This window comes from Schistocerca cancellata, chromosome 1, assembly GCF_023864275.1.
Source record: "Schistocerca cancellata isolate TAMUIC-IGC-003103 chromosome 1, iqSchCanc2.1, whole genome shotgun sequence".
NCBI classification, from domain to species: Eukaryota; Metazoa; Arthropoda; class Insecta; order Orthoptera; family Acrididae; genus Schistocerca; species Schistocerca cancellata.
The window spans coordinates 812,218,251-812,245,797 of NC_064626.1; the positions used below are offsets into that span (position 1 = coordinate 812,218,251).

General features: G+C 40.9%; 1 protein-coding gene across 3 annotated transcripts in view; it reads right to left on the bottom strand.

The window, feature by feature from the left end:
- LOC126188099 (G-protein-signaling modulator 2) overlaps positions 1-27,547 on the bottom strand; it is a 163,547-nt gene that overhangs the window by 15,435 nt on the left and 120,565 nt on the right. For 2 of the 3 annotated variants that reach the window (XM_049929577.1, XM_049929566.1), the window contains exon 13: positions 1,939-6,816. In XM_049929577.1, the coding sequence (XP_049785534.1) occupies positions 6,574-6,816 (243 nt within the window). In that variant the 3' untranslated portion in view covers positions 1,939-6,573. Of the gene's footprint in view, positions 1-1,938; positions 6,817-27,547 lie in introns of those variants that run through there. The other variant, XR_007537822.1, reaches the window with a different exon arrangement.

A 27,547-nucleotide genomic window follows, 5' to 3' on the forward strand; every position in this document is an offset into this window, starting at 1 on the left:
AGGCAGAAGCGACTCTCATCGCTGAAGACGACACGTCTCCATTCGTCCCTCCATTCACGCCTGTCGCGATACCACTGGAGGCGGGCTGCACGATGTTGGGGCGTGAGCGGAAGACGGCCTAACGGTGTGCGGGACCGTAGCCCAGCTTCATGGAGACGGTTGCGAATGGTCCTCGCCGATACCCCAGGAGCAACAGTGTCCCTAATTTGCTGGGAAATGGCGGTGCGGTCCCCTACGGTACTGCGTAGGATCCTACGGTCTTGGCGTGCATCCGTGCGTCGCTGCGGTCCGGTCCCAGGTCGACGGGCACGTGCACCTTCCGCCGACCACTGGCGACAACATCGATGTACTGTGGAGACCTCACGCCCAACGTGTTGAGCAATTCGGCGGTACGTCCACCCAGCCTCCCGCATGCCCACTATACGCCCTCGCTCAAAGTCCGTCAACTGCACATACGGTTCACGTCCACGCTGTCGCGGCATGCTACCAGTGTTAAAGACTGCGATGGAGCTCCGTATGCCACGGCAAACTGGCTGACACTGACGGTGGCGGTGCACAAATGCTGCGCAGCTAGCGCCATTCGACGGCCACCACCGCGGTTCCTGGTGTGTCCGCTGTGCCGTGCGTGTGATCATTGCTTGTACAGCCCTCTCGCAGTGTCCGGAGCAAGTATGGTGGGTCTGACACACCGGTGTCAATGTGTTCTTTTTTCCATTTCCAGGAGTGTATTTCATCAGTGAATACTGTAGCCTTGGTAAAATAATCCTTTTATTGCTTCTGAGCAGGATTTTTACAACAGTGATCAATCCTGTATTGATCTGAACACCACATGCTTCACAAGACATGATCATATTTAAAGCAATATACCCTTTGCTTTCTTCCGAACAGATAATACAGTCAGGAGTACACTGTTCTTATACTTCTCCTCCTCTTCATAATAACAATGACAATCAAGATTAAGTGTTCAAGTTGGACAGCATGATTAACAGGCGCTCAGGTCCAGGCAAGGAAGGAATGGCTGTAAACAAAGTACGTGTAACACTACGCACAACATATTGGTGTTGTGGCCCACAAATCGCTATGTGCTGCTTCCTTTTAAAATGTTGGGTCAAAATATTTGGGAGGCTTATTTAATTTTATGGCCCAAGTATACATTCGTCTCCTTTCATTGTACTTCAAACACTATCAGCTACAAATCATTTGCCTTTAAGAAAAGAAGACCATTGTTTATGTAAAAAATTTAATGGATATATATATATATATATAGTTATTTTCATTGAGCAACTACACTACTTAGCACCTTAAAAAGTACTTGCAATTACTGGATTTTCAAAAATGTTGCTCATATTATTTAACAAAATAATTTTGTTTTAATGCAGAATTATTTTAATATTACACTTCTTTGGAATGAAGTTAAAAGACAATTTTTAAATATATCCTTCTCTCCCACCTGTCAGGTATAAACTGGTAACAATGTAACAAGTTAATATCCAGTTATAATTAGTATTTTAATTCAACAGACTATCTTTGGCACGACCATTCAGTGAACATGTTCCATATCTAAACAAATGCATCCTGCTACATTCCTTTAGGTTTTTACTGCACAGAAATATATTTGTCATAAACCTCTAAGGAAATAAAAGATCTTTAAAACAGTTATAAGAAAAAAAATTACAAGACTATTCCATTACTGCATTAATAGTAATATCTATTCACTTAAAAAACTTTTATGTGGCAAAACAACCTCCATAGAAAGCTACAAATGAGAATGAAACAGTTCACATATGTAAAGTTTATGCTAATGAGCTACAAAACATAACTACAAATACAAATCTAAATGCATACATTGCAATTATTTCAGAGGAAAAAGTCTGGCACTTTCTGTGACACAGAATGCAATATCACACAGTTGCCACCACGAATTAGATTTTACTTCAAAAAATGACAATCTCTCTCTCTCTCTCTCTCTCTCTCTCTCTCTCTCTCTCTCACACACACACACACACACACACACACACACACACACTATCCAAAAATCAATTTTCACTGTTTGCTTTTCCTTTTTTAAATATTCTAACACTACTTCAGAACCAGTAATGAGACATGAGTCCACAAATCTCCTTATCAGAATCCATACAGATTTCTAAGTAAATGAAATCAAGCTGAAATGACTTGGCAATACTGCAGTCTTTCTCATGCATGACTTTCCTGAAATAGAATATTTAAGGATATAATATTAGAGATTCTCATTCACAAATGCAGATCAATACTGATGAAATGCTCCACTGAGATATGTCAGTTATAGCAGAAATGATGCAATCATTACTTTATATTAAATAAAAGTTTGTTTCTACACTATCCTTTCTCCTTGCAACAACTTACATTAACATAGTACTATATAAATCTGCTTTGTTATCCTATCTACAAATAAAGATTAAATTTGTGAGAAACAGTAGTCAATTTTTTTTTCATTTCACATGAACACACTTGTTAGCTGTGATCTCAAATATAAGGACTAGCATAACCAGTTTTACATCTGTCAGAGTGTTTATTTTACTTAATTCGATAACTATGTTGGCCATATATACTTTCTCAATATACATGAAGTAAACAAATTCTTTATTCTGAAATCCCGAAATTTTGGATAAAATTTTAGGTTTAACAGCTCATGGATCTTATTGTTTTTGTGAGAAAGAGTTTAAATAGTGTTTTTGCACACTGATCTCACTACAATCCAAAATTATACTTGGGGGTGATTTAAAATGCCAATACTCTAATCACTGAACATTCCATAACTGAAACAACAGAAAATAAATTTAAAACACATAGTAAGGGGGAAAGGGCAAATATGCTACAAAACTGAAGACAAGGACAGGCTGTTAGATAACAATAGTAACAATAATAAATGATGACATATTGGCCAACAAAATTTTACAATTTTGAGATGGTTGCAAAAATGATTAAAACAGAAAAGCTATCTGCAGAGGCATCAAATAGATAACAGAGGGGATAAATTGACCCTCATTTTCATTGTGCCTGCAACATGTGGACATTTGATGTGCATTTTACTAAACATCTACTGAAATGAAATGCAGATATAACAAATATACAAATGTTTAATATAACTGAAGAATTCCAGGATAAATCATAGCTTGTATTCACACAAGGCTGAATTGTTTCATAACTTGTTTCCAAACAAAATATTCCAAATGCAACACAACAAACAAAACATTTAACAATAAAACTCTGTTACGTATGGTCTTGGACGACTTTATGGTCATAAGCTGTTGGCAATTCTTTGTCAAAATACTGCAGTTTCTGAGAATTCAGAACTAGAAATTTTAGAAGCTAAGAAAAAATATGCAAATAGTACCTCTAATTTTTAAATAACTGATTTTCAAAGAATGAAAAACAGGTCTGAGAACAGTTACCCTGAATTATTTTTATATGGATATGCCTTCCACTACTACTACGATGGGTGACTCGCAGCTGTATCTACAAGTGACCAATAATAAAGGAATAAATAAATAAGAGCAAAAGAAAAACAGAAGTATAAAAATTATAGAAAACAATAAAACAAGCAGATGAATGATATGAATACACAGAGACACAGTCTTATACTGAAGTAAGTATGAAGGTTAATTTGTGATTTAATTGCACTGTTCTTGCATGTATTTATCGTATGTTTTTTGTAGTTTTCCAGCACATTTTTGCCTTTACTTCCTTTCTAGTTTCCACTGTATTTTCTATTCTTCTGTCTTTCTATCAGGATGGAGATTTAGAAAATGACTTCAATTTTATCTGCTAAGTTTTATGTGATATATCCTACACTCATCCAACATACATTAAAATAAATGGAGCATAACTGTATTGCAATGTAGTTTAGCATTTATGACTGCCATCTTAATTAATCTAGAGGTTTTATGGAAGCCTAACTGGAGAACGAAATCCTTCGACTATAGTATTTTTGGCATTAACCATTTTATTTAATTCATGTGGATGACTACATACACATACCAGCCCAATCAGTCATCTCTTTCCTGTGCTGATGGTGACCATCTATCGTACACAAACTCTGCACTTGGAGTTACCCTGGTGCTCATATTTAATAATTATAAATGATTGAGTTTTATATGCAAAAAGTATAGATTGCTATTCACAGCATAGAGGAGGAGCTGAGTCACAGAAAGACACAATGAAAAGATTGCTAAACTTTTAGCTTCCAGAAAAAAAGTCCTAATTTGGAAGCAGAAAAACAAACACACACAAACTGTCACTGTCTATGCCCAAGTGACTGCTGCTTCTGGAGGAGGACCTTTTTCTGAAAGCTAAAAGTTTAGCAGTCTTTTCATTGTGTGTGTCTGCAAGTCAACACTTGTTCTCTGTGATTACTAACAATCTATCTTTTTATATTGTTGTTATTCCATCCCGGAATTTCCATTGTTTGAGTTTTACACGTACAATTTTGCAGCATCCTACAATTACTTACTAAGCTATGAAGGATTTTTTGTTGTTGCAAGAATGATCTATACTTTGCACTGATTACTTTACAACAAGATTTGTACTGACTTGTTCCAATGCTTTCATACTACAATACACATTTGCAGTGCAGCCCTAGGAGATGGATGATATGCTCCTGCTCTCACCCCTTGCCGCCCCCCCCCCCCCCCCCACCAAATGTGGTGTAATTTGTTCATTTATAAAAAAAATATTACTGACTGGTCTTCCAGCTGGCAGGAAAATTACTTTATTATTTTGAAAACCTATTAGCTACAATTCATATTTAAGTTAACGTGTACCATATAAGGGTCTCACTTTTGCTTTCATGTACACTTGTGGAACATACTTCCTGCTGAAACTGCTTTATTTTTATTCATTTAATGTGTAAAACATTTTAAGAAATAGTTGTCATGTTTCCAGAATGAATCTTTACCCTACACTGGAATTTGTGCTGTTTTGACACTTCCTGTCAGATTAAAACTGTATGCTAGAGAGAGACTCTTTAACTCAGAACCTTTGATTCCCAGTCTAGCACACAGTTTTAATCTGCTAGGAAGTTTCATTTTTCATGTTATGTACTAAACTTCACAGCACAGTCTATCTGAATTGTTATTATTTATCCAAATTCTTGTCTGTTCTGGTCCGAGCAAGAAAATTTCTTACAAAATCCAGATGTGCTAGGGACATTCTATTCACTACCTAGTATTTTATAATTCAGTACACTCTTTGCAAATTTAAGTCCTTAAATTCTTTATTTTCCCATTTACCATATCATAATTGAGTTTGTAAATTCTATTGCAGAAGGCCTGTAGTGTTTTGGCTGAGAAATAAATTCTCTGTGCAGTACTTTCATCTTGAAGGTTATGAAGGTGGGGATAAATGCACTAACAGAGAAAGACAACAACAAAGTTCCATCATCAAGGCCTCAGACAGACCAAACGGGACCAACTAATGACCATGTCATCCTCAGCTAATGGCATCATTTGGGTGCATTATAAAGGGAAATGGGGTCAGCACACCTCTCCCCTTTCATTGTCAACTTTAGAGACCTTGTAATGCTTCTGATCATTCAAGCACTCCTCAACTGGCATGATGAGGCTCAGTAGACTCTGGTGCAGTTCTTCCACCAAGGAAAAGTTCTTGGCAGTACTGGGAATTGAATCCAGGACCTCTAGATGGCAGTCAGCCACACTAACCACTCAGCTATGGAACTGGACAACAGAGAAAGAAGTAGAGAGAAAATACCAACTGGGTGTTTCATGAGCCAATTCACAGTAATAACAAACTGAGATCGTTTGGCAGTTAAAGGCATTCACATAATGCTGGGCAACTCTTCACAGCAAACAGATGACAAACAATATTGATTAAAAAATTATAAACAAAAAAACTGCACAAACAGAAGTTGTTGTTTCAATGTCACAATAAAACCCAAATGCAGGAAACGTTCACACCTTTTGTTTTTTGTTAGTTATTCTCTGCAACTACAAAACAAATTTTTGTTTAATGTTGGTAATTTTATGCATACAGCTGCTGTTTATACAGGCACCATAGCATCAATTCTAAACTGAGCAGATTTGGCACAATAACCTCCATTTTTATAAAAGTATTTAGAACTGTCTTTTGCAGTGAAACAAATCAGCCCATTAAAGGTAGAATATTAGCAGCATTCCAAGCAATTAATATTACAATAAAATATATAGATTCTGTTGAAAATGTATTCTGACTGCACAAATGTTGTATATACTGGGGAAAAAATTGTTTACTGGTCTATTCTGGCACATAAATGGTGGATAACATCATCTGATTTATAACTATACTGAGAATGGCATTCAAAATTACTGTGGTAAATGCTGCAAAACTGAACTGATTGACAGGCAATGACAAACACACCAACTGTTCACAGCTAAGCTACACCATTACCAACCCTGTTTAAAATAGGGCGCTGTAAAATCTAACATGTCCTTACAACCTACCCATCACAGTCGGTAATGGAAGCAGCAAAGATTTGTAATGTTGATTCAGCTGTTCAAATGCCCCCTAGCGTTCCAAAGAAGGAGGGGCAGACAGTGTTAGTCATTTCTTCTTGTCCTTTCTTGAAGCTTGTCTGTTCTCTGCAAGTGGCGCAGGGGCAGTCGGGACAACAGGGACAGAAGCACGCTGGTCTTCCATGCGACCAGACTGCAAACGCATAATGAGTGAGAAAAAGTCTTCATCAGGAACAGTAGCACCTCGAGCGGCAGAGTGTGTTCGAGCTTCTCCTTCAGTTTCATTATCATCAGTGGGCAGAGAACTGCGTTGGTCCTCTAATCTGGAACTCTGGAGAAGGGAAAAAAATCATAAGTTAGTATAATGAATACATCAATGTATTTACTTCACAAAATTGTGATAATTCAGTTGCACCTATTGGCATTAATCAAGACATCTATAAATTCTTAAAAATTTCTAAAGTAAATTAAGTAAAAAAAGCTCTACTTGTTTAGTTATGTTAGTTTGTAACACAGCATAAATGCAACATCTCATGCAATTTCGTGGTTCCAGAACAACTTTGTGCCTGAGTTAAAGTGAAATGTGAACAGATGTTGAATATTGTACAAGTAGGACAGAAGCAATTGAGCTGCCAACACCCACACAAAAAAGAATGAAAACTTTGCTAGCTTTTGGACAATTCCTTTAACGAGCTACAGTTGTGTTGGCTGAGCAACACATGTGCGCACCTACATTGAGCCCGGTAAATACACAATACCAGGACTGCAGTTCTGCAGATAAGACTGGGTGAAGAGTTATATCAAGAGGGATAGGGTAGACAGACAAAAGAGTTGGGAAGGAGGAGGAGGACAAGTTAGGGAAGAGTGGGTAATGGCTCACAGGGAGGCAGCAGGTGTGCAGGAGGGAGAGGCAGCTGTTGCGCAGTATAGGAATGTGGCATACGGGCATAGGAGCCAGGGAGTTTGTGTGGTGCACAATGACGACGACGCATTGAAGAAGTACAATGGGCATAACAAGAGAGAGGAAGAGCAGACTGTAGGGCAGACGGTGTGGATGCTTTGGGTTAGTGGAGAGTGAAGTTAGGAGGATTACAGGAACAAAAAATGTGTTGCAAGGTAACTCCAATCTATGCATTACAGAAAAGCTGGTGCTGAGGGGGAAGGATCCAGATGGCATGGGTTGTGAAGTAGTTAATGACACCAGGCATATTGTGCTTGGCAGTGTGCTCTGCCACTGGGTTCACCCTGTTCGTGGCCACAGTTTAATGGCGATCATTGATTCTGGTGGACAAGACCACACAAAATTCTGTGTAGAAATTGCAGCGGAGCTGGTATGTGACTTCGCTGCTTTCACAGATGGTCCTGCCTCTGATGGGTTAGGAAAAGCCTATGACAGGACTAGAGTAGGATGTTGTGGGTAGCGGAATCGGGCAGAACTTCACAGGCGACCATGCCTCTGATGGGATAGGGTAAGCCTGTCACAGGGCTAGAAGAGGATGTGCTGGGTGAGTGAATTGGGCAGGTCTTAGGATATGACTCATGCGGCAAAGGGTTGAGAGTGGGAATTGGAGTGATATGGGGAAGGATCAGGATGTTATGTAGGTCGGGTAGATGGCTTACTACTACATAAGGAGGTAGGGGAAGGAATGTGGGTAGTATGATCCTCATTTTTGCGCATGATGATAGATAGTCAAAGCCCTGGCAAGGTAGATGATTCAATTGTTCCATTTCAGGAAGATATAGGGCGATGAGGGTTCTCCTTTGCAGCTGGTTCTTAAGGGTGGTAGGAGGGTTAGAAATATGTGAGGATACGGTGTGAGAAATCAGTTTGCAGACTAGGTTTTGGAGACAATGATGTCCATTGTGAGACTTTCAGCATGCAGGGCAGGGAAATACTCTCTACTGTAAATATGTCATCCGCTGGTGGGTGGGCTATATGGGAGGGACATATGGGGTGACAGCTGTCAAAATCCCAGTATTGTTGATGGTTAGAGGGCTTGGAATGAATAGAAGCCGAAACCCCTTGTCTGGTTTTCAGGTTCATTGACAACATCTTCATAACCTGGGTAAAGGGCTGAGGCAAATATTCTCATTCCTTCACAGCCTCAACACCTCACCCATTCCCTTCATCTGGTCCTCCTCAAACCAACGTGCTACTTTCCTGGGCGCTGACCTCCACCTCAGATGAGCCATATCAGTCTCACTAACCATCAAGAATACCTACATTTCCTGGGCACCCGTGGATGACATATATGCAATGACCAAATTTCCCTGTCCAGTATGCAAAAGGTCTCACAAAGGCCTTCACAGATAGGCACTACCCCCAAAACTAGTCCACAAAAGGGTTTCCTGAACCTTACCCCTCACACATCTAATCTTCCTATGACCATAAAGAACCCAAATCATCCCAGACTGGAGCAACTGAACCATGTCCTTCCTAGGGCTTCAGCTATCTATCTTAACACCTGGAAATAAGGGACATCCTACCCACAGTTCATCCCAACCAACCTGCACAACCTAGTCCATCCCTAAGCTGCTCCCCCTCTTAAATCCAAGGCACAGGGTCATATTCCTGTGGAAGACTTATATGCAAGACAGGCCAATTCACCCAACCAACACATTCTACTCTAGTCTTGTCACACATTTATCCTATCCTGTCAGGGTAAGGCACCTGTGAAAGCAGTCATGTCATATACCAGCCCTGCTGCAATTTCTGCACAGCACTGTATGTGGGCACAGCCACCAACCAGCAGCCCATCAGGATGAATGGCCACTGCCAAACTGTGGCCAAGAGCAGACTTGACCAACCAGTGGCGGAACACATTGCTGACCACAACATGCTAGAGTTCAATGGCTGCTTCACAAACCATGCAATGTGGATCCTCCTTCCCCTGCACCTGCTTTTCTGAACTATGTAGTTGGGAGTTATCTTTGCAACACATGCTTCTTTGGTGTAATCCTCTGGCCTCAATCTCCACTAACCTACAGCACCCACTCCACTCCCCAAAAGTTTCCTCCTACTCTGTCCTGTCACCCCATCCACTTCATGTCACCATTATTATGCAACACACAAACTCTCTGGCTCCGATGCCTGTGTGCCACATTCTTCTCCCATACACCTGCTGCCTCTCTCTCCAAGCACTCCTATCCTACACAAACACTGCCTCCCTCCAAACCATCAGCCACCCTTACCCAACTCCTCCTCCTGCTACCCACCTCTTTTCTACCCAATCAACCTGACACAATTCCTCATCCCAATCTACCTCCCGATCTGCAGTCCCAGCACTGCATTTTCAGCCAACAATATGTAGCTCTGTGTGTGTGTGTGTGTGTGTGTGTGTGTGTGCGCACTTGAATTCTAGCTTGTTAAAGGATTCACTCAAAAGCTAGAAAACTTTTCATTAGTGTTGCCATTGATGACTCAATGGTTGCCCCATTCAGTGAGTTGTGCTGAACTTCCCCCATCATATTTTCAGAAGGAAAGGAGTCATTCATAGCCTTGAAGCAGAAGACATACAGAACATTCTTATGCGGACTCTTAATGATAATGATGAGACACTGAGTCACTGATTGGCACATAAGCTTTACAGAGAACATTACTAGATTTTGGGTAAATCTTCTGCACAGCTATAGAGTACACATACATTTACAGATACATCTGCATGGCTACACTGTCTCAGGTAAATACATTGCATGGCACTGCAGTTTGAGACCTCAGTTTCCTTTATGTGCCAATCAATAAGTCACTACCTCAACTATTTGGTGAATTGTTACATTCTTTTCCCTGTTGTTTGTTTTGAATAGTCTCCACTTATGAACCACAAAGAGTGCACACCATTTGTTTGTGTATTTTATTCTAACTAAAAGTGAGTTACTTATTTAGATTTTTCTGTATGCTTCTATAGTTTAATTCTTAAATTTCTTATATGTTTGTTTACTTAAGGGGTGCAGTATCGCATTTTAGCAATTGTGTAATGTACACTTAATGCTACATGCAGTGCCCCTGTGATTTGCTCTGAGCTGCTGGCTACCCTTTTACAGAGCTCATTCAGGTGCCAGCCTCCATTCATGAACCACCAGGAGAGTACATTGTTTGAGTCTGCCAGCATAAAGTGAACTAATCTTGGAGAGAAGTTCATGTTTTTAAGTAGTTTGTGTTACTGTTTATAACAAGTTGACAGGAAAAATCTTGTCTAAGAGACAACAGGGTTAGATTTTATGTTTTTTTGCATGTACTGCCTTCATTTGAATTTTAGCAGTAGGTTGGATAGGGTGTATTCATGCTACGTTTTGCACAAGAGGAGCTGGCTGCAGTTCGCAAATAGCTGAAGATATCGGCTGCACTCAGCTGTATGCAAGCTTTTATCTTGGGGTGTAGCAATGGTAAAGAAGCTAGTACATAGCATGGGCTGCCTCAAGTGTCTCGTGTTTCACCCAAGGACTTTGCTTCCAATGCATCTTACAGCTTACTCGACACGGTGGAACCATGCTCACTGCATACTGAGTGGCACGTAGTAATGCACTTACATCACTTGAGGCAGACTATCACAGTGGTAAGTGACTGTCCGGCCTCACTCATTCACCCTGTGAGGAGACAAGTGGTTGCCCCTTCAGCAGAGTCCAAGCAGGCAAACAGGGCTCAGGTTTGTAGTTATTGGGAACTCCGATGTTAGGTGCGTTATGAAGCCCCCTACATTCAGCGTTGCAAAGAAGTCCAATGTGTGCTTGGTATGTCTGCCAGAGCAGCCTCATCCGAGATGTGCAGAAGGCCCTGCCTGTGGCTATCGAGGATGCAAGGTGCAGTAATCTTCCAGTTGTGGCTCACGTCAGCACCAATGACAACTGTTACTTGGGTTCTGAGGCCATCCTCTGTTTGCATGTGCGGCTGACAGAGCTGGTGAAGATAACTAGCTTCACTCATAGGGTGAAAGGAGAGCTTACAATTTAAAGAAGCGTACACAATGATCAGAGTCTTTTGGTTTGGAACCGAGTGGAGGGTCTCAACCAGAGGCTGCTCCAATTCTGTAATGATCTTGGATGCAGATTTTTGGATCTGAGGGTGGAGAATTGTAGGGCTATCCTCGATAGATCAGGAGTCTATTACAAAGAGGAAGCAGCTGTTCGAATAGCAGGGTACTTGTGGAGTGCACCTGGGGATGTTTTGGCTAGGCGATAACTCCATCCACTGATGAACACTCACCAGTTTCCATGCAAAGAGGAAAATCAAGCTGTGAACAGAGTACAGACACTTCGGATATCAAATTTTTAACAGTAAATTGCCGAAGTATTGGTAACAATGGTCCTGAATTTACTGACATCAGCTAGTTTGACAACCCACAAGCAACAGACATACAGCTCAACTAAGACTGACATTATCTACAGTGTCAGTACACACTGCACTGATACCTCGGGATTGCAGTATGTCTTAACTCATTCTTTGATTGTTTCATGTATGAGTGGGAGCAGACAGAAGCATGATGAGAATTTCCTATGCAGGCACTGCTCTCAAGGTATTGGCCAACATTACCACACTACTGATCAGCCCTGTACTGGAGAGGTAAACCACTTGCATTGTGGAGGATTCCTGTGCTCATTATTTCATTATGTCATAATTTGTTGTAATGGAAAAACAATGTCTTGTAATAACATTCAGTTCAGTTACTGCTCATCTTCAACCATGATAACTTGAGGTCATATCACATCGTATATTTCAAATGATGGGAAGCCCAGGTTGGAATATCAACAACTATGGAAAGGATATATTGATAAAGATGACATGCTGAGTTGCAAACAGGCACAACAAACAGATTTAACACATTAAGCTTTTGGGGAAAGCTGCCATCACGAAACAGAGGCACACTCGCATTCACACAAGCAAGAACACCTCACACACACAGACCGCTATCTCTCTGGCTGCTCAGGCCTGAGCAGCTCTTTGGAAAGTCTAATTAAAACATTGAAGGAAAAAAGGGAAGACATACCTCCAAAATTTTACAGCACAGGTGCAATGATTGACCGAACATGGACAAAGGAAAACTTTGAAATGAGACACATGATCACCAGAATGGCAGTCCATGTTTTCCACCACCTTATTGGCAACAACACGTCATATCATGAACCAAACACAGCGTGTGAGTGTGAACTGTGTCATCAAATATGCAAACATTACCATATAGAACTCTATACCAAGAAGACACAGTCTTGCAAATCACAATAAATAAAATTTCTAATTTTGTTTATTATTATCATTGTACTTTAAATTTGTATGGATATTCAGCTGCAATAAACTTATTATTATAATAGCGAATACTCTGTTCAAGAATCACAAGAGTAGGTTGTATATTTGGAAAAGGCCGGGTGATAGGGGACGATTTCAATTAGATTACATCATGGTCAGACAGATTCCAAAATCAGATACTGGATTGTAAGGCATACCAGGAGCAGATATAGACACAGATCACAATACAATAGTGATGAAGAGTTGGCTGAAGTTTAAGATATTAGTTAGGAAGAATCAGTATGCAAAGAAGTGCGATACGGAAGTACTAAGGAATGACGAGAGACACTTGAAGTTCTTTTGGGCTGTAGACACAGAAATAGGGAGTAGCCCAGTAGGCAGTGCAGTTGAAGAGGGATGGCCATCTCTATAAAGAAAGAAAAACATGGGTACAAAGAAAGTAACTGTGAAGAAGCCATGGGTAACAGAAGAAATACTTCAGTTGATCGATGAAAGAAGAAAGTACAAAACCCTATCAAATTAAAACTCACAATACAGGCATGTTCGTTGTAAAGCAGAAATCTCTTGACACAGATTTCTTATCTTCATGTCACGTTGAGTTGCAGACACACAACAAAGAGCCCATTACACGTTAAGCGTTTGACCAAAGGTTTGTCCATAGGTCTTCAATGAGAAAGGGTTCCCACGCCAACAGGTATACAAGCCTGGATCATGCTGCTTTGGACAATCCTATTGCTTTCTTTATGTAGGCCACCTTCACTCTTTTTAGTGTCATTAGGTTGTTCACTTTAAGACGTGATCCGATAATTTCTATGCCGTACATCTGTATTGGAAGATTTTGGCTCTGAATAGTGCCATTGCTGTCTCCAGACTCTGATGTATTGTATTTCATGGATTGCCGTTATTGCTTGTATTGCTTTCTCTGTTACGTGTTTTGTGAAACATTTTCAAGTTGTTTGTATTGTGACCCCTAGGTACTTGAAGTCTGGTACAATCTTCGGTTTTCTCTCCTATATGAAGATCTCAGCTGATGCAGGTGCTCTTCCTCCATTTCTGAGTATCATCATTTCTGTTTTCACCACATTTATTTTGAAGCCATGTTTGACACATCAATCTTCCATATCGTTCATTGCTTCTTGTAATTTTGCAATGTCCTCTGCACCTATTACAATATCGCCTGCATATGCATATAACATTACAGCTTCCCTTTGAGGTTTTCTTACAATTTATTCCACTGCAAGGATAAATAACAGAGGACTCAGAGGGTCTCCCTGTAGTACTCCATTTGAATGGTGTATCAGTTCCAAGAGGGAGAAGTTGTCTGAGATACTTATTTTGTTCTATTGTAGTATTGTGCTTATGATTCGTGTCCATATATTGTTTTCTCCCAGGGTTTCCTCTGGTTTTTTGGTCGTTAATTTTCTGTTTATAAAGTCAAAGGCTTTTATGAAATCTATAAATACCACATTAAACTTTTCTCTGTCTTCAAGGACTCCCTATAAACTTTTTAGCAGGAGTTCTATTGCAGTCAGAGCTGCTCTTCCCTTCCAGAATCCCATTTGGCTTTCGGGAAGGTGTTCATTGATTGTTTTCTATTCTTTGTGTTATTATTTTTGTGAATACTTTGAACGGTAAATTTTCTAGGGCTATGCCTCTGAATTTGCTAGAGTCCTTGGGGTCTCCTTTCTCTTTATACAGCATTTTTACTATTGACTGTCTCCACTGTTCTGGAACGGGGGCTGCTTCTATGCACTTATTGTAGAGTTCTGTTCACATTTGTGTTAGTATTTTGGCAGTGTCTTTTAAATATTCACTATAAAGTCTGTCATGGCCTGTAGCTTTTATGGTCTTGGTGCTGTTAATGACGTCTCTGATCTCTTGTGGCTAATAGGACTCATTCCATGGTTGTTTGTGGCATTATCCTCTCTGTCCTCTGGTCTCCCTCTTAGTCCTTCCTTGTTCAGTGTCGAAGTGCACTTCCCATATTTTCATATCGATGCAAAGTATTTCAGCTCTTTTCTAAGGCCTAGTGCGATGTATGGGTCTTTTGAGGCTTCCTCCACAAGTTTCTTTCCTTATTTTGCCTGAGTGTTCTCTTCTTTTCTTTTAGAGTTTTCTTATAGATATTTCATTTTTCAGCGTGAGTCCTGAGGAGTGTACTATTCTCTGTGCACTGTTTTAGTTGATGTAGGCTTTCTAGAACATCTTTTCTTAAACTGTAATACTCTCTGACGAACCATTTTTTCGCTCTTCTTTTGTACATGGGATTGGAAGCTTGTCTTAGGAGTTCTCATATTGCTTCTGTTGCTTCCTCTAATCACAAATTGTCTATTAGCATTTCAATTTGTTTTACGTTGTCTGATTTTGCTTCCACTTTCACGACGTCTATTGTTCTCGAAAGTGCTTCTTCCTCTTTTCCTTGCACTTTTCCGAAGTGGTGTACTTCACCTTCAATGGCTGTTTTGTTAGGTTGGAAGTATGCTGATATTATTGTAATGTGTTTCATTTCGTTTCTGTCAGGAGTGTATGTTCCTGTTCGATAGTTGCTGTTATTGGTGTTAATTCCGGTTTTATGAGGAGAGTTATTCCTCCACTGGTCTTCCTCTGTTGTCTTGTTTTGCATGGAGATGAGCGCAGTACCATTCTGGGTGTTGCCAGTTTTTTGTTAAAAATGTTTCTGTTAGGACTGCTATGTCATATCCCTGTAAAAGGCTCTTGGAGATGTGTTCATTGTACTTCTTAGACCTCCTATATTTCACAGGGTGATCTTCAAGGTTCCTACTGCTCCTACTTTTTCACATTTTTTTGGGCAGTGTTCTTGTGTCTTATGGAAGACACACCCCTCTGTTTTCTTGGGGGGGTGGGGAATGAAAGCACCTGACAGTGATTCCTGCTGGCCAGAATTCAGCTTTATTCGTCAACTCTAAAGTTGTGATATGGGATGCCTCCTTTAAAGGATTTCGTATTATTATTGTTTACCAGTTCTTCGCATTTCATGTTTTCTTTTATTCCTTTCTTATTGAGGAATTGTTTTATTGAGTCTGATACTGTCTCAGATTTGAGCTTTTCTACATAGAGCCAGACCATCTTATCTGTGGCTAGTAGATTTGCATCTCTTGGTCCAGCAGCAGTCAGTGTCTTATGTTGCTTAGTTGGCCTTCTATGGGTAACTTCAGTCTCTTGTTCTTAGTTTGCATTTGTTTCTGTTTCTTGGTATTGTGCAATGTCTCGTGTTGTAAGTGTTACATATTCATTTGTGTGAAATGCTTTTTCAATTTCCCTCTTCATGGTGTTGGGTATCTGCTGCAGCTTTGGCGTCTTTTGACTTGTACTCGCAATTTCTTCCTTGTGAAATACTCTGTTATGAGGCTTATCTTTTGCACTACTTTTTCTGTGATTTTGCCTCTAATACTGTGTCATTGTCAAGGGGCTGGTTGTCGTAGTTACAAGTAGTTCCACTATGAGTCGGTATGTGCTGGTTGCCGCTCTCTATTTCTTGTATTGGGTCAACAGATGGCGCCACTTGTCCCCCAGTGTTGCAGTCCTTTCCCTCTGTCTGGGGGTTGCTAACCTCACTTTCTGAGCTGGCGTTGTCTTTATTTTTAGCATTTTCCACACTCATGTCCATTTTCATTAGACTGAAATATTCATTCAAGGTACTCACCGCCTTTAAGATGTCATCTTTCGTCTCTTTCTTGAGGTACCCTCCGATTTCCACTATATTTTTCAAACTTTGTAGGGCACATTTAACACATTTGTCTACTATGTATCCCATCTTTATGAATGGCTATTACTAGCTGAAATTTATTACAGTACTCAATTATTCTTTCTCCTCTCTCATTCCTTGTCCCCAGCCCATATTCTCCTGTAATCTTTTCTTCTACTGCTCCCCCTACAACTGCCCTCTGGTCCCCCATGAGTATTAAATTTTCATCTCCCTTTCAATATCCTCATATACTTTCTCTATCTCTTTATCTTCAGCGTGTGACATCGGCATGCATACCTGAACTATTGTTGTCTACATCTACATCTACATCTACATTTATACTCCGCAAGCCACCCAACGGTGTGTGGCGGAGGGCACTTTACGTGCCACTGTCATTACTTCCCTTTCCTGTTCCAGTCGTGTATGGTTCGCGGGAAGAACGACTGTCTGAAAGCCTCCGTGCGCGCTCTAATCTCTCTAATTTTACATTCGTGATCTCCTGGGGAGGAATAAGTAGGGGTAAGCAATATATTCGATACCTCATCCCGAAACGCACCCTCTCGAAACCAGACGAGCAAGCTACACCGCGATGCACCTTTGTTGATGGACTACATTTTCTAAGGACTCTCCCAATGAATCTCAACCTGGTACCCGCCTTACCAACAATTAATTTTATATGATCATTCCACTTCAAATCGTTCCGCACGCATACTCCCAGATATTTTACAGAATTAACTGCTACCAGTGTTTGTTCTGCTATCATATAATCATACAATAAAGGATCCTTCTTTCTATGTATTCGCAATACATTACATTTGTCTATGTTAAGGGTCAGTTGCCACTCCCTGCACCAAGTGCCTATCCGCTGCAGATCTTCCTGCATTTCGCTACAATTTTCTAATGCTGCAACCTCTCTGTATACTACAGCATCATCCGCGAAAAGCCGCATGGAACTTCCGACACTATCTACTAGATCATTTATATATATTGTGAAAAGCAATGGTCCCATAACACTCCCCTGTGGCACGCCAGAGGTTACTGTAACATCTGTAGACGTCTCTCCATTGATAACAATATGCTGTGTTCTGTTTGCTAAAAACTCTTCAATCCAGCCACACAGCTGGTCTGATATTCCGTAGGCTCTTACTTTGTTTATCAGGCGACAGTGCGGAACTGTATCGAATGCCTTCCGGAAGTCAAGAAAAATAGCATCTACCTGGGAGCCTGTATCTAATATTTTCTGAGTCTCATGAACAAATAAAGCGAGTTGGGTCTCACACGATCGCTGTTTCCGGAATCCATGTTGATTCCTACATAGTAGATTCTGGGTTTCCAAAAACGACATGATACTCGAGCAAAAAACATGTTCTAAAATTCTACAACAGATTGACGTCAGAGGTATAGGTCTATAGTTTTGCGCATCTACTCGACGACCCTTCTTGAAGACTGGGACTACCTGTGCTCTTTTCCAATCATTTGGAACCTTCCGTTCTTCTAGAGACTTGCGGTACACGGCTGTTAGAAGGGGGGCAAGTTCTTTCGCGTACTCTGTGTAGAATCGAATTGGTATCCCGTCAGGTCCAGTGGACTTTCCTCTGTTGAGTGATTCCAGTTGCTTTTCTATTCCTTGGACACTTATTTCGATGTCAGCCATTTTTTCATCTGTGCGAGAATTTAGAGAAGGAACTGCAGTGTGGTCTTCCTCTGTGAAACAGCTTTGGAAAAAGGTGTTTAGTATTTCAGCTTTACGTGTGTCATCCTCTGTTTCAATGCCTTCATCATCCCGAAGTGTCTGGATATGCTGTTTCGATCCACTTACTGATTTAACGTAAGACCAGAACTTCCTAGGATTTTCTGTCAAGACGGTACATAGAATTTTACTTTCGAATTCACTGAACGCTTCACGCATAGCCCTCCTTACGCTAACTTTGACATTGTTTAGTTTCTGTTTGTCTGAGAGGTTTTGGCTGCGTTTAAACTTTGAGTGAAGCTCTCTTTGCTTTCGCAGTAGTTTCCTAACTTTGTTGTTGTACCACGGTGGGTTTTTCCTGTCCCTCACAGTTTTACTCGGCACGTACCTGTCTAAAACGTATTTTACGATTGCCTTGAACTTTTTCCATAAACACTCAACATTGTCAGTGTCGGAACAGAAATTTTCGCTTTGATCTGTTAGGTAGTCTGAAATCTGCCTTCTATTACTCTTGCTAAACAGATTAACCTTCCTACCTTTTTTATATTCCTATTAACTTCCATATTCAGGGATGCTGCAACGGCCTTATGATCACTGATTCCCTGTTCTGCACATACAGAGTCGAAAAGTTCGGGTCTGTTTGTTATCAGTAGGTTCAAGATGTTATCTCCACAAGTCGGTTCTCTGTTTAATTGCTCGAGGTAATTTTCGGATAGTGCACTCAGTATAATATCACTCGATGCTCTGTCCCTACCACCCGTCCTAAACATCTGAGTGTCCCAGTCTATATCTGGTAAATTGAAATCTCCACCTAAGACTATAACATGCTGAGAAAATTTATGTGAAATATATTCCAAATTTTCTCTCAGTTGTTCTGCCACTAATGCTGCTGAGTCGGGAGGTCGGTAAAAGGAGCCAATTATTAACCTAGCTTGGTTGTTGAGTGTAGCCTCCACCCATAATAATTCACAGGAACTATCCACTTCTACTTCACTACAGGATAAACTACTACTAACAGCGATGAACACTCCACCACCGGTTGCATGCAATCTATCCTTTCTAAACACCATCTGTACCTTTGTAAAAGTTTCGGCAGAATTTATCTCTGGCTTCAGCCAGCTTTCTGTACCTATAACGATTTCAGCTTCGGTGTTTTCTATCAGCGCTTGAAGTTCCGGTACTTTACCAACGCAGCTTCGACAGTTTAAAATTACAATACCGATTGCTGCTTGGTCCCCGCATGTCCTGACTTTGCCCCGCACCCGTTGAGGCTGTTGCCCTTTCTGTACTTGCCCAAGGCCTTCTAACCTAAAAAACCGCCCAGCCCACGCCACACAACCCCTGCTACCCACGTAGCTGCTTATTGTGTGTAGTGGACTCCTGACCTATCCAGCGGAACCCGAAACCCCACCACCCTATGGCGCAAGTCGAGGAATCTGCAGCCAACACGGACGCAGAACCGTCTTCGCCTCTGATTCAGACCCTCCACTCGGCTCTGTACCAAAGGTCCGCAGTCAGTCCTGTCAACGATGCTGCAGATGGTGAGCTCTGCTTTCATCCCGCTAGCAAGACTGGCAGTCTTCACCAAATCAGATAGCCGCCGGAAGCCAGAGAGGATTTCCTCTGATCCATAGCGACACACATCATTGGTGCCGACATGAGCGACCACCTGCAGATGGGTGCACCCTGTACCCTTCATGGCATCCGGAAGAACCCTTTCCACATCTGGAATGACTCCCCCCGGTATGCACACGGAGTGCACATTGGTTGTCAGCGTTGGTTTGCTGTCAATTCTGATAAGAACAAACCTATCTCTGAACTGTTCACAGTAACACACACTCTGCCCTATCTTCCTATTAATAACGAATCCTATTCCCATTATACCATTTTCCGCTGCTGTTGATATTATCCTATACTCATCTGACCAGAAATCCTTGTCTTCTTTCCATTTCACTTAACTGACCCCTGCTATATCTCGACTGAGTCTTTGCATTTCCCTTTTCAGATTTTCTCGCCTCCCTACCACATTCAAGCTTCCAACATTCCATGCTCTGACTCATCATCCTTTCATTGGTTATTCATACTTTTTCTCATGGTCACCTCCCGCTTTGCAGTCCCCTTCTGGAGATCCAAATGGGGAACTATTCCAGAATCTTTTGCCAATGGAGAAATCATCATGACACTTTTTCAATTACAGGCCACATGTCCTGTGGACACATGTTGTGTGTTTTTAATACAATGGTTTCCACTGCCTTCTGCATCTTCATGATGTTGATCATTGCTGATTCTTCTACCTTTTGGGGCAGTTTCCCACCCCGAGGACAAGAGAGTGCCTTGAACCTCTATCCACTCCTCCATCCTCTTTGACAAGGCCATTGGCAGCATTAGGGTGACTTCTTATGCTGAAAGTCTTTGGCTGACAATGCTGATTATTAATCAAACTTTAAGCAGTGGTGGGTTTTGAACCTGGAACTGAAGGCATTTTGATTAATAATCAAAGACGCTACCCGTAGACCACAAGTGCAATTATGGATGGCTGTATAGGCAGCATGGCTCAGTACTTCCGCAGGGGGCTTGAAACAAATTTCTGAGTCCATGCCTCATTGAGTTATTGCACAATAATGAGCAAAAGGTCTGACACGATATTAGAAGGTACACCATGACTTTTGTCACCTCAGTGTATGGGTACTTGGTTAAAGTTAATATTAGACAATTATATATTTGTCAAAAAGTAAAGGACATGGTTCTACCACATAAGTTGAAACTGTATCCAATGCCTATAGGGTTGATTTTTATGGGTCCCTAACAAAAGGAAGAGAGGAATTAACCTTCATTTTTGTAGCCCTAAATTGCTGGTCTAATTATACAGGGTTATTACAAATGATTGAAGCGATTTCACAGCTCTACAATAACTTTATTATTTGAGATATTTTCACAATGCTTTGCACACACATACAAAAACTCAAAAAGTTTTTTTAGGCATTCACAAATGTTTGATATGTGCCCCTTTAGTGATTAGGCAGACATGAAGCCAATAATCAAGTTCCTCCCACACTCGGCACAGCATGTCCCCATCAATGAGTTCGAAAGCATCATTGATGCGAGCTCGCAGTTCTGGCACGTTTCTTGGTAGAGGAGGTTTAAACACTGAATCTTTCACATAACCCCACAGAAAGAAATTGCATGGGGTTAAGTCAGGAGAGCGTGGAGGCCATGACATGAATTGCTGATCATGATCTCCACCACGACCGATCCATCGGTTTTCCAATCTCCTGTGTAAGAAATGCCGAACATCATGATGGAAGTGCGGTGGAGCACTATCCTGTTGAAAGATGAAGTCAGCGCTGTCGGTCTCCAGTTAAGGCATGAGCCAATTTTCCAGCATGTCCAGATACACGTGTCATGTAAAGTTTTTTTCACAGAAGAAAAAGGGGCCGTAAACTTTAAACCGTGAGATTGCACAAAACACGTTAACTTTTGGTGAATTGCGAATTTGCTGCACGAATGCGTGAGGATTCTCTACCGCCCAGATTCGCACATTAGTCTGTTCACTTCACCATTAAGAAAAAATGTTGCTTCATCACTGAAAACAAGTTTCGCACTGAACGCATCCTCTTCCATGAGCTGTTGCAACCGCGCCGAAAATTCAAAGCGTTTGACTTTGTCATCGGGTGTCAGGGCTTGTAGCAATTGTAAACGGTAAGGCTTCTGCTTTAGCCTTTTCCGTAAGATTTTCCAAACCGTCGGCTGTGGTACGTTTAGCTCCCTGCTTGCTTTATTCGTCGACTTCTGCGGGCTATGTGTGAAACTTGCCCGCACACGTTCAACCGTTTCTTCGCTCACTGCAGGCCGACCCGTTGATTTCCGCTTACAGTGTCACCCAGAAGCTTTAAACTGCACATACCATCGCCAAATGGAGTTAGCAGTTGGTGGATCTTTGTTGAACTTCGTCCTGAAGTGTCGTTGCACTGTTATGACTGACTGATGTGAGTGCATTTCAAGCACGACATATGCTTTCTCGGCTCCTGTCGCCATTTTGTCTCACTGCGCTCTCGAGCACTCTGGCGGCAGAAACCTGAAGTGCGGCTTCAGCCGAACAAAACTTTATGAGTTTTTCTACGTATCTGTAGTGTGTCGTGACCATATGTCAATGAATGGAGCTACAGTGAATTTATGAAATCGCTTCAATCATTTGTAATAGCCCTGTATATCTGATTGAATCCTCTTGAGGCAGTTATGGCTAAGAGTATTATAAGGTTCCCAAAAACTGATTAATTTGCTAAATATCATATTTCAGGAAGGCAGCTATTTTATTCTGGTAGTCAATTTAGTGGGACCATATTTAAGAAATTTGTGGACAAATTTAAGTGATAGTGTAACGATATCAAAGTACCATCCTCAAAGAGACTCTGCTGAAAGGGTAATGAAGGAAATGGTTATGTTGAACATACTGTAGTAGTTATAATAACCAATGGATGGATACCTTTTATGAGTTTCAAACTATGTTATACCAGGTGTAAATTTTAAGTTGACAAACCAGAATAACTCAAAAAATAAGCTTCACACGAGAAAATGTGTGGAATCCAAAGCTAATTATTTTCGAGGGGAATACCTACTGGTGCTAAAATTGGCCCGCCACCTCAGCCCCCTGGGGTGGGGCAGGAGGCAACTTTAAAATTTCAGATGGGAACTCCCATTTTTTATTGCAGAATCAGGTTCTACATAAAAAACTACATACATTTTGTCTTAAACATTTGTTTGGATTCTTGGTAGTTGGCACTGTAATTCAAGAACATCCATGTTCTCATTTTTGCATGGAAAATGGTTACGGATAAATAAAAACTACCTATTTACCTCATAAATTTTGATTCGCTAAAACTAAAACTCTCCCTCTCTCACCATAGTGTGGGGTTTGAGAGAGAGGAATTAGAGTTTTACAAACGTTGACCCAAATATTAATTTTTTCCGCAGATTCAGATAAGTTTTGTTTGTTTCTTGGTCATGAGGCCACACAACTTTTAATTATCAAACAAATCATCTGACTAGCTAACTGACTAACCAAACACACCCTACTTACTAATGAGTGAACTCATTAGCTCACAGAGTAAACAAAGTAAAAGATTAACTGAGGAAAAGACTAACCCACTCACTAACTAACTAAAGATGAACATATTTCCATTTAAGATTTGGTGATCCTGAAAAGGAACAATTGGTTTCGTTTTATTGCTGATTATTAGCAAATACTAGCAAGTAAATAGATTTTGGGGTACTTGTTTCCAGGGAGTCCCATCGCTTCTCACTTTCAGTCTACTTGTTGTCCGTAAATACCTTGCATCTAACCGTTTTATGAAATCAAATGTTCAAAGTGATGATCTCCAACTTTGCTACATTTATTGACTCATTCTGTAAATCCCTGCACGTATCTTGATAACATGTCTGGTGTAATTGCAGTGCAAGCATCTCTTATTCTTTGCAGCATGTTTTCGCGAGTGGTAAGTATTTCCTGATAAACAATATCTTTTAGATAACCACATAAGAAAAAACATAGCGAGGTAAGGTCAGGCGATCTGGCTGGCCAATTCACAGGACCTGCCCTGCCGATCCAGCAACCACGATAAAGTCAATCTAGTACATCGCATGCTACTAATGAATAATACGCTGGGCAACCACCATGTTGAAGCCACATATTTTGTCAAAGTTTGATGCTAAGGTCTTAAAATTGATCTGACAGTTCATTTTCAAGTACCTACAGATTTCAATATTTGTTGCCATTCAAATTAGCATCGATAAAATATGGACCGATCACTGTATCGCCAATTATACCACACCAAACATTAACTGACCAAGGTCGCTGATGGTTGACTTCTCGAATTCAGTGTGGATTCTATTCACTCCAGTAATGCATGTTATGGTGATTAACTTCGCTGTGGTTTGTGAATGTTGCCTCATCACAGAAAAGTACTGTGGCAAAAAAGTTTTGGTTTGTTTGCATCCGCTGAACTGCCCTGTGACAAAACGTTAGACGGTTTTGGAAGTCACCGCCGTGTAGTTCCTGATGCATGGACACATGGTATGGATGAAATTTGTGGAGCTTCAGGATTTTCCAAACACTCATGTGCGAAATTCCTGATTACCTTGATATTTCTCTTGTGCTCACACGTGGATTATGAGCCACAGCAGCTAGGACTGTCACTTGATTGTTTTCTCCACAAACAGTAGCTGCACGGCTTCTTTTTTTCGGGTTCACACTACCTTATGCCGTAAATTGTTTAATAACTTGAACAAAAGAGGACCGTGATCGTAATTGGCCAGGAAAACGCTGCGCATAAAGCGCAACTGCATCGTCAAAATTTCTCCCACTTTCTCCATAAATGTACAGCATCTCAATTTTTTCTTCCGCAGATGCCCCCTATTAATCTCAAGAGAGGAAAGATAAGGGGAGTCGAGAAAGGCAGGGTTAGAATTTCTATTAGCGTGAAGGGGCCCGCTCGGCGTAATTCTGCCTAGCAATACTAACTCTGTGTCAAACGTGACTGGTAGCAAGCAAAAGCCGTGAACGCAGTCACACAAGGTAATCAAACATAAGTCGCCCAAAAAACAATCGTTATAAATGATATATTGCAGCCTAATTGCTCTGACAGATAAAAGATACAGCGTGTTTATTAATTAATACTTATAATTTCTAAAGCCCAGTCTTATTACGAGAAAGGGTGAATTTCTCGTCTCTGCGCTACCTATCGGCAGCACTCCGAAACATTACGCTGCTCATCAGCAAGGGCTGGATAAGAGCATCGATTATCGACCAAGGCTGAGTGGGATATCGATTATCGTACATAAATATAAAAATGTAAACGATTTAACAGCTGCGGTATTCCGAAATAAAATAAAGATGTGAACAACGTGAGTTAAGTCAATACATTTATGAATATCGTTTTCTATGGTTTTCCACCAGAAACTAAAAGATTCAAGCTAAGCAAGCACCCCAGTTGTGAGACTTCTCAACAAACAAGAGTGATTACTCCAAATCTAATAAAAAATTAGGTTCGTGAGTCAGAGAGTTTTTTAGTTAATGAGTTCACTCATTAGTAAGTAGGATGTTTGGCTAGTTAGTTAGCTAGTCAAATGATTTGTTTGATAATTAAAAGTTGTGTGGCCTCATGACCACGAAACAAACAAAACTTATCCGAATCTGTGGAAAATATTAATATTTGGGTCAATATTTGTAAAACTCTAATTTGTCTCTCTCAAACCCCACCCTATGGGGAGAAAGGGAGAGTTTTAGCTTTAGCGAATCAAAATTTATGAAGTAAATAAGTAACAAATATACCAGAGAAGGAAAGTTGCAACTCACCATATAGCGGAGATATTGAGTCATGATAGGCACAACAAAAAGATTCAACAATTATAGCTTTCAGCCATTAAGCCTAAGGCCTTTGTCAGCAGTACACACACACACACACACACACACACACACACACACACACACACACACACACACACACAAATCCCGCAAACGCAACTTGCACACATGTCTGCAGTCTCAGAGAGCTGAAACCACACTGCGAGCAGCAGCACCAGTGCTTGATGGGAGTGGTGACTGGGTGGGGGTAAGGACGAGTCTGGGGTGGGGAGGGGTAGGGATAGTATGGTAGGAGTGTCGGACAGTGAAGCGTTGCAGTTTAGACGGAGGGTTGGAGAGAAGGTGGGGAGGGAGGAGGCTACTTACTTTTGCTTTTGTGTGTGCTTGCTTTGTGTGTGTAAGAAAGCTAGACAGAATTTCAAATAACCTAGGCAAACTGAACTTCTCAAAAATTACTGTAAGTTTGTAAGGTGCCTCTGATGTGAGGAAGACATTTTTACCAGTTTTAATAAATTATTGTCTCTTATTGATGTATTCACGATACTTAGGAAGTGCTGTAGTCCGTAGCTGGCCATGAACCGGAGAGCATTTCCCACACTGGCTGGCTAGGTGACGAAGCGTTAGCCTGGGAAATATACAGGACGGGAAGTACCGCCATCTTGGCACCAAAGTCACAGATTTTGATTATTTATATTTAATAATTAAAGTCATTTATGACAACATGAATACTAGGAGAAGCCTCTGAATGTTTAAAACTATCATAATTTTGTCTCGTTAAAATTCATACCCGTTCATTAACAAATGCACATCTTAGTAAGTACGAACTTCATTGGAAATCCACGAACTGTGACGAAACTAGCAAGAGATACGGACTGCGCGCCAAAGTCGGCAGTCGGCATTAAGAGCTCTTCCTGTCTTGTTCGATGGTAGCCATGCTCCCGGTTACTAGTAGTTTGTGACATGAGTGTTTCATTATTGATCTAATAGGAATAAAATTGATATTAGGCATTCTGAATGTTAATTTCGAGTAAATAGATACCCCAATGTTGACCGACAGCAATTTCAGATAATTAGCTTCCACTAACAGAGACATCCAATGTGCCAATAAAGAATCTGCACAGGATGACATTTACGAGAGCTGCACCGCGCACAGGTAGGAGGAAATCCGATGACATGACCCACCAAGGCGGATCAAGGAAGGTCCGACTTACACTCGCAAATTCCGGGTGGAAATGCTGACCAGTCATACTTTACGTCACATATACCACCCTCTACAGATTCGCGGCTAAGCTGAGTAATAACAGTATCAGTTTAGAAGCGAGGGGATCTTGCAAGTTCTACACACTATGATTAAAACTGGGAAAAAGTAATGTAGTAAAAATTCAAGGAGCAAAAGTAAACAACTCACTGCATACTATAGGCATAGAATGCAATTGTGTGGCTCAACTGGGATGTGGAGTTGTGTTGGGTGGAGTGGGTGGGTAAAGAGGTGGGGAGTGGGAATAGGAGAGAGGGTTGGGGAAGGATGGCTGACAGCAGGGAGGGAGGGACAGTTGGGTGTATGGGACAGGATTGCAACAAAGGCAATTGTATGTTCACGCAGCGTACCTTGATGATGACATGGAGAAGTGGATAGGAAGGGGAGACTGTGAGTAAGATGATTTGTGTGTGTGTGTGTGTGTGTGTGTGTGTGTGTGTGTGTGTGTGTGTGCAGGATGAGTGAAGACGTGGAGGTGGGTGTGGTGCAAGGGGGCTAGCAGAGATTGCATTCTGTTCATTATAAAAAAAAAATGTCTTCACAAATCAAACAAACATCCTGCCCTGCCACACAGACAGACATATCAATTCAGCATCAATTGGAAGAAAGCAAACACATGATGGATATTGACTAATAGCGAGTGTACCATGTGCCATTTGTCATGAATTTCAAAATTATTGAACTGTTTGTCATTAAACTAATATGAATTGTCCCCTCTCAGCTCTGATAATAGGTATGCTGTTGGTAATATTCATCATACTTCAGCATGTGGAACATCATAAATGTTGAAATTCTTCACATGAAGCAGAA